This window comes from Diadema setosum, chromosome 7 (genome assembly GCF_964275005.1).
Source record: "Diadema setosum chromosome 7, eeDiaSeto1, whole genome shotgun sequence".
Classification (NCBI taxonomy): Eukaryota; Metazoa; Echinodermata; class Echinoidea; order Diadematoida; family Diadematidae; genus Diadema; species Diadema setosum.
This window is the reverse complement of record NC_092691.1, coordinates 12,821,712-12,839,713: the sequence shown is the minus strand read 5'-3', so window position 1 is coordinate 12,839,713 and position 18,002 is coordinate 12,821,712. Positions and strand designations below refer to the sequence as shown.

At 37.9% G+C, this 18,002-nt stretch overlaps 1 protein-coding gene across 1 annotated transcript; it reads left to right on the top strand.

Moving 5' to 3' along the window:
- Positions 1–1,032: 1,032 nt before the first annotated feature.
- Positions 1,033–11,260, top strand: LOC140230436 (uncharacterized). The gene is made up of 2 exons (XM_072310590.1): positions 1,033–1,906; positions 8,499–11,260. The coding sequence occupies exons 1-2, from the start codon at positions 1,867–1,869 to the stop codon at positions 9,293–9,295; spliced, it is 837 nt and encodes a 278-aa protein (XP_072166691.1). The 5' UTR covers positions 1,033–1,866; the 3' UTR covers positions 9,296–11,260.
- Positions 11,261–18,002: the final 6,742 nt, after the last annotated feature.

The following is an 18,002-nucleotide window of genomic DNA, read 5'->3' as shown; positions in this document are numbered from 1 at the left end:
GTGGTGATTGGGTTGAGTCGTGACACAAGAGATTTCGCTAGTAAAATGTTCGACAGTAATGAGATCGTCACCACTCAGACCATTGTACGGGAAGACGAAATCTATTTCTATATACTCCTTTGATTTCTCCAAAGCGAGAGAAACAGAGGAAAAGAGAACAATGCACATAAATCATTTTGGGCGGAGGACAATGACAATAATGATACTTGTTTTTCTCCGTGTGTCTCGTATGAATTCTAAGACAAATGAGGCGCCGTAGCGATTACACGATAAATGGCTGTCACTTGTTCAGTTACAGCTAGTCGTATGCGCAACAATCACAGAACCAGTTGTATCTTGTCGTGTTGTACATTGATATAATTGCATGTTTGAAAAATATGTTGATATATATATATATATATATATATATATATATATATATACATTTCATTTCTTATACAGTGTTGTATTTGTAACATTCCTTCACAGACAGAGATCAATGAAGAGTAAGACATATCTTGTAAATTTAGCATATAAAGACTATAATAACATCACATGACACAAAATAAATTCAACTCAGTTTAAAGCACACACACACACACACACACACACACACACATATATATATATATATATATATACGCTTATATACTTCAATACTGCAAATTTTAAAGACAATATATAACGAGGCCCAACCTTAAACGAGCGGCGATAAAGGATGTTAAGAGAGTCAAACATATCGCACTATCCCAGACAGGTTAACAGACAAAGGACAACAAAAGGGCCCGCTATGATTGGATAACCTTTTGATGGCAAAATAAGGACAACCATTCCCCCGCCCCTCTCGCTCTCTTCAAACCCGCCGCTTCTGCTGGGGTCAAACTCCTCAGAGGGTCGAGCAGTAATTGCCTTTATGATCGAGAAGAGAGCTTGTCATTATTTACTTACATCCCCTACCGCGTTCCCCCAACGCCCTGTGCAATATGACAGAACCTCAACACTCTGTATCACCAAACTGGTAAAGATTTATCTACGAACAGTACTGGTTAATTGATGATCGATGAAAAGAATGAATGTTTGAGCATACATTTTTGGCCGCCTCGGAGGAAGTGGGTAATTTGGCTATAAATGTGACAGTATGGTTAGTGGAGAGGCATCGTGCTTGTCTCTAACTCACAGGTCTCTCACTCGACGCCTGGCAAAACCCGTCACCGACATTATTGAGATAGCGATTTGGAGTTCTCGCCTTGCTTTGCAGTCGACATAAACGAAGACAGAGGGCTATATGCTTTATCTTGACCTCCTGCTGAAGTCCTAGGAACCCCCTTGAGGAATTCACTCCCCACAGCTACAGATGTTGGTGGTTGTATTCGGGTATTTCCTCTCATCCATTCTCTATTTATAAACCTGCACGATATTGGAGTCAGACCGCACCGGCTTCCGGCTCATGAACCCTCACCATCATTAGCCTGTCTTCGCTCGCCCTTGTCATTTCATCGCCTTTCTACACAATTTAGACCCCATCTTTAGGAAAAAGAAATCTCACGTAATCTCAACGTTTGTGATCGCAGATTTTTGTAGATTTTTTTAAAGTATAGCCGCCACTGACACGGACACATGTACTGAAAGGAACGCTCGCCTGTGTTCTGAAGAAATCTTAGTGCGCTGGACGGAGTGACAGAGAGGTGTTTTGAAGAGGATGTCTGAATAGTAATTAGAGCGAGTTAGACCCTTTATCGGACTGCCGCAAACTCATCGGAAGAGTCCAATTGCTGCAATAAGTGACCTCCCGTGTCATCCTGGCCCGCTCGACTAACCCTCTAAAAGAACTCACTCAATCGCCTGCGACAGTGCCAAGTAGGAACATTACACACCGAAGAAGACAAGATGTCACCCACATACGCGAGTATTGCTGTGCTACTTACACGTAAGTACAAAAAACAAAAAACAAAAATGATATCATCATGAAGCTACCATGATATCATGTTGGAGTGTGTTTTTCCGTCCTGCCGTTCGTGTGATTGTGGTTACCTTCTGTGTAAATTTCTATGGTGACAAGGTTAAGAGGCCTTACCGCTTTGCGAAATGAGAATCCGAGGCTGTGGGGGATGGCGCGTGTCGCAGCATCTGCCTGCTCACCCCACAGAGTAAGTGGAAAGAACAGACTTTGTATAGTAGTGTTTAGAGGGGGAGATTGGCGTGCATACCCCTCTTCCCTCCGTCAAGTAACAGGTGGATGGATGTATCAAAGCCATCGATGATTGTCATCCTTGATATCTGTTTAGTGATTCGCAGTCGCAGATCATTGTCTCTGTTGCAAATCGATATTAGAAGTCTACCAGTAGGTTTTCGTTTGAACAAAACGATATCATGAAATTTAATTAAGGAAGTGCAAGTAGAGCAATTACTTCTTCATACAGTCCTAGCGACAGGGACCACTACTATTCTGGCTTCAAGAAGCATAATGGTAAATGCATTTCCTTCTTTATTCTTTTTTTCTCTCTACTTTTTTTTTTTTTTCAGCAGAAAGAAAAAAAAACACACACACACACAAGTAGTTTGAGGTCACGAATGAGCCCGCCAAACTGGTCCCTCCAGACAGTCTAACTAATGCCAAGCCGTATAATGTGTGCTATTTTTGACTAAATAATTTACGCCAAACCTTTGACAGACTGTTTATACTTGAAAGTAGATACATCCAACTCGTCGGCGGTATCTGACATATCTCCTTTCACTTTCTCTGGAATGAAGCGCGCAGCAATCGCACGCAATGGCCATTACGGCAGCCGGTTTGATTAAAAATAGTCCGGGCTTTGTTTGAGGTCGTTGAACTTGCTCTATTATTTTCATAGCAAGACTAGATCTCAGTGGGTCTCCTGTCATGAGCTCCACACTGTGCGACCTTTGCTCTCCACACTATGTTTAGTACCTCGTTTCGATTTGTTTCATGTTCACCGCTCCGTCGTTTCCAAACCCCCAGTGGAGAACTCCTCCACCAAGTTCGCTCACTGTGTGCCCGCTTTCGTAGTTTGCTCAGTAATTCAGTCGCAACTTATATTGATTGATTGATTGTGAGTTGCCTCTTGATGCTCTATTTCACTCTTACCTTTCCTTTAGCTAAATGTCCTTATTTTAAAATGGAAACAAAAGTTGCCAATTACGTGTAGCATGCGATGAGGTTAGTGTCGAAGTGATTAGCATTAATGACATAATTACATTGTAAAACCTACAAAATTATAAAACAAATCATATGTTTTAGTGATATACGAAACAAGAGTCTTCGAACTCCTGCCCTGTCTGATTGAAAATCAGAGCCACTTTGTTGAAAATAGCTAGAGCAAGCAATAGTGCAAATTTGGACGCAAATCACTATAATATTCCCTAAAAATACAGTTAATTCACAAAATGTGTTTGTACAATATTGCAGAAAAGCTCTTTAAACACAATAGTCACGTCATTGCACGTAGAGCTCCTGGGTAAAGTTGGATTGATTGAATGCTAATTTTAAACTACAAAGACACTGTGTACTATTTCATGAGATATCCACCAGTAAGCCATGTCAGCGTGTCTTACGAATCAACGCTACGGGATCAGTGTCATTAGGGATTCACGAGGGATTCTTTATCAGGGCAGATAGCTCAAGAAATGTTCAAAGCCTTTCATCGAGGATCCTTATACCGTTTAGAGCTGAGGTGGGCTCAAGCTATTGCCTGAGCAATATATAAGAGCATCAAGGTCTATTTGGAATTTGATATTGCCTCGCTAAATGCTGCTCTGGGTTTCTCCTAGAGGTAAGAGAATTAACTTTCTCCTAGAGCTCAGAGAATTAAGCTGCCAGTGAATGGATTGCTAACCCACTGCTTGCAGCAGCCAGCTGTGCCATTTCTTAATCTTGAGGGAAATGACAAAATCTCGCAGGGGGAGGGTTAAAGTCAATTGACATGATCTTCTCTTTTGGATAGATCTTCTTTAAACGTCTTCCCTTCATGTCAGTATGCCTAATCATGAAATATCAAAGCGTTTTGATAATTCTAAACTTACTGTATTTCCTCGACAGTGTGATGCAGGGGATCTTGCTGTCATCAGTATTAAAGCAACTCTTTCTTTATACGCGTAAGGTTGACTAAAGAATGACTAAAGATTGGAATTAAACGATGCTGACAGTAGCTCCCATGGTAGAGAAGGATAATGACCATCGTTGAACGTTGTCAGTAAAAAAATGACACTTAAAAAAAAAATCATGGAAGGTTTGAAATATGTTCTTTCATAGAACCTCCCCCCCCCCAAAAAAAAAAACAAAAAACAAAAACAAACAAACCCAAAGATATGCTCATGGTAGCTTAAACTACGTCATGTTGCTCGGATAAAGTATGTCTTCGGCAGATGATAACGGTGAGAAGTGAAAGATTTGATCGAAGGATATTATTTTTTTTTTCATGAATTACACCTTGCGAATCTTATGCAAACCGTCTCAAAATTCTATTGTTTTAGGATGAAAACACAAATGGACATTAAAAGGGGAAAGCAATGAGCTAGTTAATGTGGAACACCTCAACTTGTTCCACACAGCAAAGAGCAAAACAGTAATAGGGTTGATGACGTTATTATCTGATCATTTATGCATATCTGATTTGACTTGTATCATTGATACTTCGTAAAAGTATTTGAAACTCCTGTTTGTGTGACGTTTTGATTGGACTGACTTAAACAATGAGAGTAATTTCCCTTTAAACTACAGAAATCAACCCCCCCCCCCTCTCCAGCAGCTTCCTGGGTGGCTTGATTTTCCCCTTGACCCTACCTCAGTCCCCATAAGCCCCGGGGAACCATTTATTAACGTGTAAGATAATTGATGCCAATCAAAAGATTAGTTAGCACTTGGTACGAGAGGAATAAGGGGGAGTGGAGGGGTCGGTATTTATTTTCATATTTGACGACCCCTTTTTTTCGGCATGATTGGAGTTGGCTTTGGAAGATTTTTTTTTTTTTTTAACTGCTAGAAAGTTGTTGTTTTTTAATAACTTCTTTTTTTCGTTGCAATACTATTGATTTACAAAATTGCCCTACATCGACTTAAATAAGCACTGAATTGATTAGTGTTTTAATAGTAGCCATGACAAAAGAAATCATGGGCATACCTACTCGGGCAGGATTATTAAAATGAATTTGGACTTTTTCGTCTCTTTTTATGTGTGATGGACAATGTACAGTGTATGTTTGCCTCACAAAATATCTGTGGCTACCATGTATGCTAGTTTTGTTTGTTTTCATGTTCGCTTTAACACGAACTAGACATGCAGCTATTGCTTTGTTGTTCTTTTTGTGTATCTTTTTATTTGCATCCAGGATAGAGCAGCAAGAGATAATTTATTCTAACGCTGTTTTGATTACAAATCGTGTACGTTCGTTCTATTTTTGTAGTCCGCTTATACGAAATTGATAAGGGGGGGGGGGGGGGAGGAGATAAACTCTCACGGTCGGTAATAGACAAAACTAAGATTATAGAATAGACCATTAATTCTTATTGATTTTCCTCAGCAATTTAGGAGTAGTAAACGCAGTTTCTCTAAAGCTCGGGTATACATTGCTCACAGGCATTGGTGTGGGCAAAATGTAGAAGCTTACAAAACTTTCTTTATCTGGGCCATTATAAGGAAAGAAATCCTGTACATCTAATCATATCTTTTGTACTCTTCTTGCATGAAGAAGAGCAATTTTACTTTCAATTCGCGGTTCTCTTGTTGAATTATATGACGGCAGTATTTTATGATTTAGGAACATTGACAACAACATAGTTTATTCAAATTAATGATTCTTGTAAATGCGGTTTTTTTTTTTATTCATGGCTGTTACTCAAACACAGAATAATTGGTGTTATTTTACATTAATGAATTGTTTTCATTCATTTCCCCATTTAATGGAACATTCGTTGTTTTGCATTGAAGCGCTGCTATGAAATAAATTTCTCCTGAAAGCAATAAAACTTATGATGTAAAGACTAATAACCAGAAGTTTCCCCTCGTTGAAAAGAAAGATGGAATGAAAAGAAATGCCTTGCATTTGACGGCGAATTGGCGCATCAGATCAAATCCTTTCATCCTAAAAATGAAGACTCAAATAAAAAAAGAAACATAGAAGAAATCGGGCACATCATTCTCAACTTTTACAGCATGGTAGAGTACCGATGCTAATGATGCATATAAACCCGGCGACGTCTTCTTTGGAGTTTGATGTATCATGTTGCTATCTAACTGTCATCATCTTTCTTCTCGAAGATGAAACAGCAGAAGAGAACTTGAAATCTGTCCAGACTTTGTAAGGCTGTCAGCTGTCTGGGCCAGACATTGGGTTAGGTTGAGGCTGCTAAAAATAAGTCGAGAAATCAAACTGAGTGCTAGTGAGCTGTGGAGACAGGATTTTCCGACTCGGGGATGTTAAGACCCTTACTGATACATGAAGACACTGGAACTTTCAGGTAGATATTCTTGTGTGAAGTGAACATCAATCATTGCAATATAAACTGCATTTTGTCAATTTCATTCCTTACAAGTAAGCTTTAAACAACTCAATTTCTGATATGGAGAAGAGATACAGTCAAATCGATGCTTGTAGTGTTTGAATTATATCAACATGATTTGATACTATAGTTCGGTGAAGTAAAATGTAATTGTAATAGTCATGTTTAAAGTAAGTTGATATCAATCCCTAGGAGGGTAATGGAGGCGGAGGTAACTTTGTTCCAACAGAAAAAGAGGGACTGGCGTTCTGTTAAGTTAGCCGGGCAGAGGGTAGAGGTCATAAATATGTGTCCCTTACCTTGTCATCGGGCATTCGTCACCCCTCAATAAAGTGGCAGACGGAAACATATCTACGTGCAGGAAAAGGTGACGAGGCATTTTATGTTTTTCTTTGCTCTTTAACCCTTTTCCCCCTACATGTCCCTCTTGCTGCTGACATTCCAAACATTATTCGCATCTTTGTTAATATTGAGCTTTGCCGCGCTATGAACCTTCGGCATTGAAAATTTTAACCCGTTCCCCGCCTTTAACATCTGTTGACATCCCTTTTATTGCGAACTAGGCTGAACATACAAGAAGTTTTCGCTAATTATCTTATCGTGGTGCAAAGATGCTGGAGAAACTGCTAATGGAGTGAAAAAGACTCAACCTCTTATTAATGCTACGCAAAATTAAGGCTAACATGATACAAAAGCGTAAAGATGTAGGCAGCCACATCGAAGAGAACATGACACTTGTAAATTGATTATGAATCGATGTTTTCGCTCCTCCTAATAGTTTTAAACATTGACCAGCATTAACACCGACATGGACATGATGAACACAAGGGCTCATTTTTATGTAAAGTGTCCCCCCCCCCAAAAAAAAAAAAAAAAATCGAATTAAGTTTTTTAGTTTAATGTTTGCGGAATTTGCTTTACTTCGTTTGTTTGTTCGCTGGTTTGTTGCGTAATAAATCTCTCTTGTGCTGAACGTTCTGTTTTTTATTTTGCTCCCCGACACGGACCAAAAAGCAGGATGATACTTTTGTGAGTAACCATATATGACTAATTGTGGAATACCTGCAGGGGTCCCTTATCAACGGAATGGTGGGAGTCAACAAGTTTGATTAACAATCACAATAGAAGCAATATTCTACTACGTAGTGTTTAAAGCTTCTCAGTCCTGTTTCGCATTTGTCTATTCCACTGGCAAAGTAAACCTGTTTTCAAAGAACAATCAGAGGATTCCTTGAAGTGTCATTCTTACATCAGAAAGAAACGATGACGATTAGACAGTACTAGAGCAAAACGGAAACGCATCAGCGTTTAGTACGAAAGTGTCACTGAAATCTTCAGGGGTTCATCCACTTCAGAAAGGGAATGTCACAGAAACAAGGAAGGAGAAAATGGACAGATGCCAACTTTTCCACACTAAGACGGAATCTTGAAGTTTCCAACAACAAATTTATTTACAAGAGTGTCATTTGCTGTAGATGCATCTATGTATTCATTCTCCTGCGTCAGTGCTTTCTTGGCAAGTTGTCAAAGCTGTGCCCCGGGTTCGTCCATCAAGATTTAGGTTGTCTGCGACAGAGTTGCAACTTTAGCTGCAGGACACAGCTTAGTACATGCCTGACTTTCTAACATGACGCCATTCAGACAACACACGCAAAAAAAAAAAAATCGATAAAAAAAATGAACAACATCCGTTGAGTCGGTAAGGATCTGCTTTAATAGATGTTCGATCAATCTTTCTGTTATATTCATTCATAGTCTCTCTGTCTCTTTAATGTTTCTTGTTCTACTGTTCTAAGTGTAGCTAATTTCACTCTGCATCTTGGGTATCATACTATACACACTGAACACAAGTCAGCGTATCCATTTCGTCTGTGAGGACGAAATTTGTTAAAAGGCATGGAAAACGCTGGATCATTTTTGTTTTACTATAGATTTCTTTGTTCAACGACAAGTGTGAACCATCTCTAGTTAAAATGCCTACTCACTGTCTTTTTTCTTGCAGTACTCTCATCGGCTATTTCCCTTCCATTTGAGGAAGAGAAGGCGCGATGGCTGGAGGCTATGGGTCTTGCCGACAAGCCGGGGATATACGTGGGACCCGGCCCCGTCGATATGGAAATTAGCGGCGATCTCCCCTTCGGTCTTGAGGGTAGTGCCGACCAGCCTCCAATCAGAGACGAAGGGTCTGACCTGAAGATCACTGATCTCCTGATCGCCGTCGACCATCGAGGTCAAGAGGAGTCCTTCATTCCCTCGTCGAGTAGCAGTATCAGCAGCATCGTCGAGGCGTCCGTCAGCTCTACGTTCGACATCGGGTACGGTATGGGCAGGGACCAGGACATTGCCATCGATGAGGAGGAGGAGCAGCAGGAGATGGAGCAGCCAAGTGACAGGTATGCGGAAGAGAACGAGCTAGGAATGGGTGCAATCGACAACGCTCTTCCTGATGGCGGCGTCATCAATTCAAACCTGCATCCCAACGAAATCCCGGACGCTTTCCAGAACGGAGCGAACGCCGAAACTGGACCCGAGAGTGACCTTGCCATCAACAGGGTGCTGACGAAGGCCAGATCGAATTACGAGGAGAATCAATTCAGCTTCAAGGAGGCCTCGGAAAGCCAGCAGGCGTCGATGTCGGGCAAGAACAAGAAGCCACCCAACGTTATGAAGTACACGGCCGTGATCGGTGTTGTGATGGTGGCTGGAGCCGTCGGGATCGGCACACTGCTGAGCGCGGTCGGCATCGGCGTCGTGAGACTGATACGGAAAGCACGGAGAGGGGACAGAACGGAAGCCTAACTCTCTTAAATCACTCCTCAGGAACAATCAGGAAGTTAGAAAAAAATCTGTATCAAAAAAGTCCAAACGTTTAACTTACTTTTTTAACCATATTTTCAGAGGTGAAGGAGGATTTACCTCTAAGACTTTGATTTCCCCTTTCCTTTCCCCTTTTCCTCAGGTTGGTTAGTCAGAACAGCGGAAGTGGTTTTTAGCATTAAGTCGAGAGTGGCGTGTGCAACATTGTGCAAAGCTTGAATTTAACGTCGCATTCCAATAAAGTCTTACAATTTCCTTGAATCGACTTTTTTCTTCACTTTACAGATATGTTAATTGTCGTTTGAATTGACTGTAGACGGCTTATACAGTATACAGAAGAATACATCTTCTCGAAATAGAGAGCGACAGCCAGAATAGATGTATTTTGTTTTCTGGCTCTCACCGAGTCAACTGGAAAAATAACAAATCACACGTTTAAAGAAAAAGAAAACATTAAACATGGCCACGATGATGCATTCTGTGTTAATGAATATGTATTTTTAATATCTTTTTAGCATGGAATTTGGATAAACCTCTGTGGGTCCCTAAGCCTTGGATTGTGTTAACGTTTGCCTGACAAACTTGTCTTCAAAAATCTACAACTACCACTCATTACTTACTTAAAACTTACCCAGTGCATGTCCTAAAATGACCGAATGTTGTAATAAGAGCATATAAGGCGCAGTGGAAATTATTTTGGCCACCCTTTAGGAAGATTATCACCGTAGTAACCGATATGTACAAATCAATTTTGTACTGATGCTTGTCTTTCTTAATTGCCTCGATTCTAAAGAACACATTAGCAACCGAATCAATACCTTTGTCAGATCTTTGTCCTATTTCCCCCCTTCAACACATAGCCCAGAATATTTTGTAGAAAGTGTTATAATCATGGTAGACCGAAATGAAATAGCATAAAACGCACACTCACCCACGCATCACGATATAATAATGATTTGGGAGAATTAACATTCTCTTTACCCGTCATTACATTCCGTGAAACCGCTGTTCCATGTTCAACCTTTCTGAGTTATTTAAGTTTTGCGAAGATAAATGTACTGAGTACAATAAATGCCAGCATTACAGCGACAATTAAAACTGAGAAGATTTAAACAAAAAATGTGGTGACGATTTCAGAAACATTGAGTAATGCTTCATGCCAGTATCCTAATCTGTTACAGGGCCCTTCAAGTCTAGTTATTTTTCCTTTTACTCTTTCGTATTAGACTTATTATCTTTAGTCGCATAGCTATGAAAGTGCTCGCCGGAATTTTCTGCTTGTGTTCGAAAATGACTACAGTAAACATGCCAGCTTTGCTCAAATTGGTGAAGGCACACTAATGATTTCTCCAAAACCCACGAAGTGAATTCATAGTAAATAAGGCACATAAAAATTACAGGCTGCAAGTTGAGTAAAAAAGAAGCCACTGTGAGCGGCGATTAATATGATTAATGGTGGAGATCAAGTTCTCGTAAAGACTTTCTGGCGGCCCTTTTACTCTCCTAGACTTTCATGAAAGGAAAACATGTGATAGTGTTCTGCTTTTCATTATCGACTTGTTTCTCCTGATTTTTTCCTAAGATTCTGTAAATATCCATGTATATATTTGTAAATATGTAACTATTAGTACATTTTACACAAAAATAGAATTTGCATCCGACTTTTCCCGTGTACAGATTGACGCATAATGGTCGGTGATGGATATTGGTATAGCTTGTTTTGACATTTGTTTGGAATTGTATGTACTATCAAGATATCACGTCAGGTACATTTCAAGAGTTTGTTTCACAGTCTTTGTAAATTGTGATTGTGATTTTGATTTTATTTCATACAAGAAATATGATTTTATATAAGTTTGCCCTGTTTACAGTAAAAGACCGTTTTTCATGTGTCCTTTGGTTTTCATTTCGTCAGACTTCATTATAAGTATCTCGTTAGCTGAATAAATACCGCAGTATTATATCTTTATATGAAATCAAGACTGTGGATGGAATGTTTTGACAATCACTTTTTCACTGTTATCATTTCAAATGTCATAAACAAAAAGGCAACTAACTTAACTGTGTACTCGGGTGTTTAATGAAGAACGTGAGTTAGGTTAGATTTTATCCTCCAGATTAAGGCAACTTGTGTGATCACTCCACCATCAGTGAGCCGCCTCTACTCTGCGTTTTTAGCTGCATGACACCCCCGCCTCCCAAAATAAGTCTCTACAAGAAACATTGACAATTACATCTCCTAAACATTCCAGTTATGACTTTAATGCAAAACAACTAATTTGGCAATCATGAAGATGCATAGTGATCAATATTCATCCACAGATACATTATAACAATTATGATAGTATCTATTAAGATCTAAAATGCCATTTTGCCATTTGTGCACAAAATAGGTTTTAAAGAAATTTGGTCACGTGATCAACACGGCTGTATGTAAGATGTCAACATGTCGCCCCCGACAGGCATTTGCCATACGCGTATTTTGGTCTTGTTTTGCTAAATTTCATTTTGGATGGTACCTCAATGTCATACTGTAGAGGCTTGTTTACATGCGACGGGGAAACTACTTTTAATTGAAAGAAGTTACATATTTCTATTATATGCCTCCTCCCTCCCTCTCTCTCTCTCTCCCACACACACATACACACACACACTCATCTCCGCGTATTGGCAGTACTAGAAATAGCAATAATAATGTCACAATATAGAGGAATGCATATAATGCCAATTGCCTTGATTTTAATTAAAATCAAGGCAATTGCATTTAATGCATTCCTCTTATTTGTGACATTTATTATTGCTATATTATATATATATATATATATATATATATATATATATATATATGTGTGTGTGTGTGTGTGTGTGTGTGTGTGTGTTTGTGCGTTTATGCATGGTGTTCATAGGACACATAAACCACAGAACATAATGCGAGGAAATGCGAGAAGAGTTTAATTTATTGATGCTGCTGCTTGGTAACTTGAATAATGTAACGTATGAAACAGCAGCATTTACTTCATGATGAAACACCAAAGCAGACAAACAAACAGGACATCCTATGTAAACTGACCCTGCTAACATGATACAATATCCGCTCTTTACACAGCTTTCACTTAGCTTTTATGAATCAGAGGTGGTCTGATGATGCACAAACTTGGTAACAAATCTCCCTTCCTTGCCACATCGGAGAGGCGGGCATCTGTCCTCATTCGTTCAGTGCATTGTCTTATGTGTGTGAAGGGAACCAGTCTCCAGTGTGTGATTCAGTAGTTGAAAACGGATGTGCGTCGTTCTCTGCTACTTTGCGCCGGTGAGTTTATCGGCGCAGTCTCGGCTGATCTGCCTATAGCGCTGCCTGCAAGATTCCGGGTGGACGGAGTTGCAAGGGAGGGAAAGGACGCTAATCAAATTATACACAAATTTCCACGTGACAGTCGTGTCGTGACGGTCACGTTAATTCGCTAAACAAGACATTTTTGTTGGTTTTTTTTTTGTTGTTTTTTTTTCCTTCACTAAATCCAGTCACCTCTGGTGAATCCTAATCATGAGTTGTAATGCGTATCACGTTTGACGCAGCTTAAATACCTCGAATATTCCAGACTCGTTACCACATTTGGTAAAACAAAACTTAAAAAAAAAAAAATAACCACAAAACTCGTGATAACCGACACAATGGATTTTAGGCAGTCTTATCTCACCTTATCCCATATAAGTTCAAAAGGAATGTAGAACCTATAAGCTTTTCACAGTCTTCTCAAATTATCAGTCATATATTTTACACTGATCAGAATTATATTGACGAATTTCATTCTTTATACTTTTTTAACATTAAGTGAAACAGTTGAAATATCAAATAGTCTTGAAATCATTGAGAGCGATATTTCCTTTTATTTGAGGGATTCTGAAGAACTGTTGTATTTTATTTTGGCTGGTTGCCGTCATTTCGCAAAGTATCAACTAAACGGTCTTTACCATTATTACTGAGTCATATCTGGAGGAGGGATGAGTCAGTTGATTCACACACACAAAAAAGAAAACCTGAAATGGCAGAAGACTCCTCTCAACCACGTTGATGACAATATATGCCTACCCTTGTCACATGTTCGTAACAGTACGGGTATAACCAACATAAAACGGCAATTTGGTTAGGACCATGGGAAAGCATGTTCTGAGAAGTAGAGTCTTTCCATATGGACTTTACAAACGTCCGCAATGACAACACTTCATCATCGTTGGAAAAAAAAAGTGAAGTTGATTCACTGAATGTAAGCTCTTCTTAAAACCAAAGAAAAACCCAAATGGAAAAAAAATGTGAAAGATTTCATGTCAGCAGTGATTGTTAGTGATTGGCAGAGCGCATTGTTTTTAGAGAGAAAAATAACACACCATACAATCCACTGTAAATTGTTTGTAATCAACAATGAGCATCTTGCTGAAGGTATTTTGAATGTGATCCGATCTAATTACACAAGAGAAATTACTTTATGACTTTAATATTCTATCATATCCTATCTAAACTGAGTAATGAGTTATATTTAAACACTCAAATATCAATCGGCATTACCTCTGCACTATAAACAGACAGAGTTATTCATAGTACATGTACTCTGTAAAATTTAGCCTTATCTGTTCGCCGCAGTGCATGTACATGCAAGCTTTTTCTTAGGCTTGCCAGCAGGTGTTTGATAAAATATTTCCGTCTGACGTGGTGTAAACATGAGAGCAATTTCAGCAAATATGTATTATCAAAATAATCATCTCGTGCAATTAACCGACAACGAAAAACATGCTAAACAGATGGTGAGTCAACTGCACGGGGTCATTTCTCGTAAAACGATGAGAAATTAACGCATTAAGATTGAACTTTGAAAAAGCAATGATAATAAGCAATAAATGCATACGTATGATAAAATAATTATCCTAACCCTATGCCATAAATATATATGATTTGCCCTAGTTCATGCAAGAAAAAAAAAAAACAAGAAAAAGGGCACACAGGATGGCTACAGTTTCTTATTCAGAAATTATGTAATTCCGAAAATTAAAAAAAAAGTTATCACGAAGCTTCGTTAATGCAAATAAATGTACACTCAGCAAAGAAATAAAGTAAACACTTTTCCGAGTTCATATTTTTCATAGAAGATTTCGATGAAAATCAATGTATTATTTATCATGTTAAAGGTAATTTAATTGGCTATCAAGCTGGTAGGTTAATACAAAGGGAGGCTTTACGCATGAGTGAACAGATACATTTTGCCCTCCAAGGCACAAAAGTAGAAATTGCAAAATTTGACATGTTGTCTTTCATTTAGCAATGCCCTTCATGACAACAATGACAAAAAGACAAAACAAAACAGTTTTACACAATGGAGACATGAATGAAATAGCAAAAACAAGTTTTTGTTCTCTTTTTTTTTCTTTATAACTTCAAGCAAAAACAAAGTGGGAAACTAAAGGGGGAAATGAGAATTTTCTGTCAGCTTAAACATAGGGAGTGATGGCATAAAGATGATTAAATATACTGAATTTCTTTATTTCACTGTTTTTATTTAGTAAATCAAGGATTCATGAGGTAGAATTAAGAAAGAAATATCATTTACAATTTTCCTAATTTGAAAACAAAAAGAAATGTCAACCTTTATTAAGTATTGCTTCTTCTCTTATTTCATTTGAATTCGGAATTGACCCAAGATTCTTCATTTTTCTCCCTATCTTTGGCCTTTATTGATATTTTAGCTTCAAAGGTATTACAGAGATCCAAGGTTTATTTTTGCATCTTAATTCATGTATCTTATTGTGTTAGATTTGTCTTTTGTTCTTACTGTTATATGGAAGAGCACTTACGCATGAATGACAACTTGCTCATTTTTGCAATTTTTACTTTTGTGCCTTGAAAGAGAAAAACTAAGGTGTTCACTCATGCTTTTTATTGACCTACCAGGCTGATAGCCAATGAAATTACCTTCAATATAGTAGGGGGGGGGGGGAGGAGGGCTGCAAACCCGCAGCCCCCGGTCCGCTCCCCCCCCCCCATTTTCCCCTTCTATGTATTTCTGGGTGTAGGCTCAGTGGAGAAATGCACTAATGCGACGGGTGTACAGGCGACGTGGACACACAGAAAAGTAGTAGTCTTAGTTTGTTTGTTTGTTTTATTTCCGTCATAAACATGCATACAGATATAAAAGACAATATATAAGGTCCAAGGAAAATGATACATCATGCATAAAGTGAAACATACATACATAGCAAATTAATAGTGTGACACATCATCGATATACGAAAAGAATAGAATGTAGGATTATAGAAAGATAACGGCTGGATAGCCCATAATCAGCTGCACTTTTCTGGTGCCGCTGGTCTTCCATGGGGACCAGTTATAAAGAGGTATGGAAAAAAAAAGAATAGAATATTACATATTATATGAATATAAAATTATAATAATCTCATGAAATATTAATTTATAATGCAATATTATACAAAATCTCAAGGCAAAATACGCTTTCTTGAAAAGTGTAGATACATTTCTTGTGTATCAGAAAAAAATATATATCTAGATAAGTTAACACAGATGAGATTAAACCGATTCAAAAAGGGACCGTTTAAAATCCTTCAGTGACTTGCAGTCACGGACAGCATGCGGAAGGCTGTTATATAGTTTGGCTCCCCTGTAGAAAAATGTACGTTTGCAAAAGTTTGTCCGAGGTTTTGGAAGGCTGAGGCTACTGTGCCGAAATTGGTAGGGTTTGTGGAATAGACTTTCGTGTAAATAGGTAGGTGTTAAATTATTCAAAATCTTGAAAATCATTACTCCGATGTGAAATTTTTGACGGGATTTTAACGTTTCCCACTGTAATATATCATGCATTGTCCTGACAGAAAAATGTGATTTAGGATTAATCTTCAGAATAATTCTTCCTGCTCTATTTTGCAGTTTTTGCAGTTGATCTATATGTTTTTCACAAGAGGACTCCCAAATAACATTTGCATAATCTAAATGAGGAAGAATAACATCGCGATATATCAATTTCAAAGAATTTCTGTTTATGAAATATGTCAAACGACGAAGTAAAGAAATTATGCGGCCTACTTTTTCACACAGATAATTTACATGAACGTCCCATCTGAGTTCGTCATCGATGTACAATCCTGGGTATTTCAAATTTTTAACCTGATTAATTTCATATCATTTTATACTCAAATCCAAACTGTTATATCTTTTCAACATATATCTATTACCAATTAACATACTCACAATTTTATCATAATTAATTTTCAATTTGTTCTTACACATCCAACTTTCTAAAACAAATAATTCCTCATTCAGAATTATTAGTGCTTTTTGTGGGTCTTTATGAGAAAAATGAATAACGGTGTCATCCGCATATAAATGCACATTACATGAATTAAATATGGTAGGTAAGTCGTTGATAAATATAATAAACAACGATGGACCCAATATCGATCCCTGTGGCACACCGAGCTTGATATCCAGTTCTTCGGAGGTACAATTACCTACACTAGTTACTATTTTCTGTCAGATAAATAATTTTCAAACCATTTAAGAGTGGGACCGTTAATACCTATTGTGAAAAGTTTAGGCAGCAGGCATTTAGGGTTGATCATATCAAAAGCTTTTTGCAAATCTACAAGACTGCACCAGTGTATAATCCGTTATCCAAAGACTTCAACCATTCATCGGTTATTTTAATCAGTGCCGTGGCGGTTGAATGTTTTGGCCGAAATCCGGATTGTTCCATTTGAAGTATATCATTTCTACTTAAATGGTGAAGTAATTGTTTTTGTATAATCTTTTAAATAATTTCTGATAAACACAATAAAAATAGAAATTGGTCTGTAATTATTTGGAATCAATCTATCACCCTTTTTACGTAGTGGAATGATTTTTGCTATCTTCCATTTATTTGGAACTTTTCCTTCGGTTATAGATTTATTAATAAAAAAAAGTTATTGGTCGAACAATTACATCCTTTGACATTTTTATAATCTTTACTGATATTCCATCTAATCCGACTGACTTCTTATTTTCTCATTCCTGTATTTCCTTTAAAACTTCACTTTCACTTACAGTAGAAAACGTTAATGGATAATGCACACATGGTTCGCACGTGGCAGCATGTACAGATTCTGTCTACAGGTTCTACTACAGTACCAGCTGATTCAGAAATCAAACTGGTTGCAACATTGGCAAAATGGTGATTAAATTCGTTTGCCATGCTTTGACACTGGCTGGGTGGAGGCTGAGAGGAAGAATATTTTTTGAGTAATACCGATGATAATGTTTTCCATGAAATATTATGATTTTGATCTTTAGTTAATTGTTCAATAAAACATTTGCGTTTAGACTTCATAATAAAAGATGTTACTTTATTTTTTTGATTCACGATATTCTTTCCAAATACTCCCATCTTTAGTTTTTATAGCTTTCCTTTTTAATAAATCTCCTTCCTTCATTAATTTAAAAATTGTTTAATTTAACCACTGTGATTGAGTTTTCCGAACTCTCTTAGTTTTTACGGGCATATGCTTATCAACAACTTCAAATAATAATTTTTCAAATTTTCCAGTACATTTATCAATACAATCCTCCTCTTCAACTTCTACCCAGTTCTGTTTTGAGAGATCAGCCTTGAATATATCTTTATTTACATCTTTGGTTTTTTCTATATGT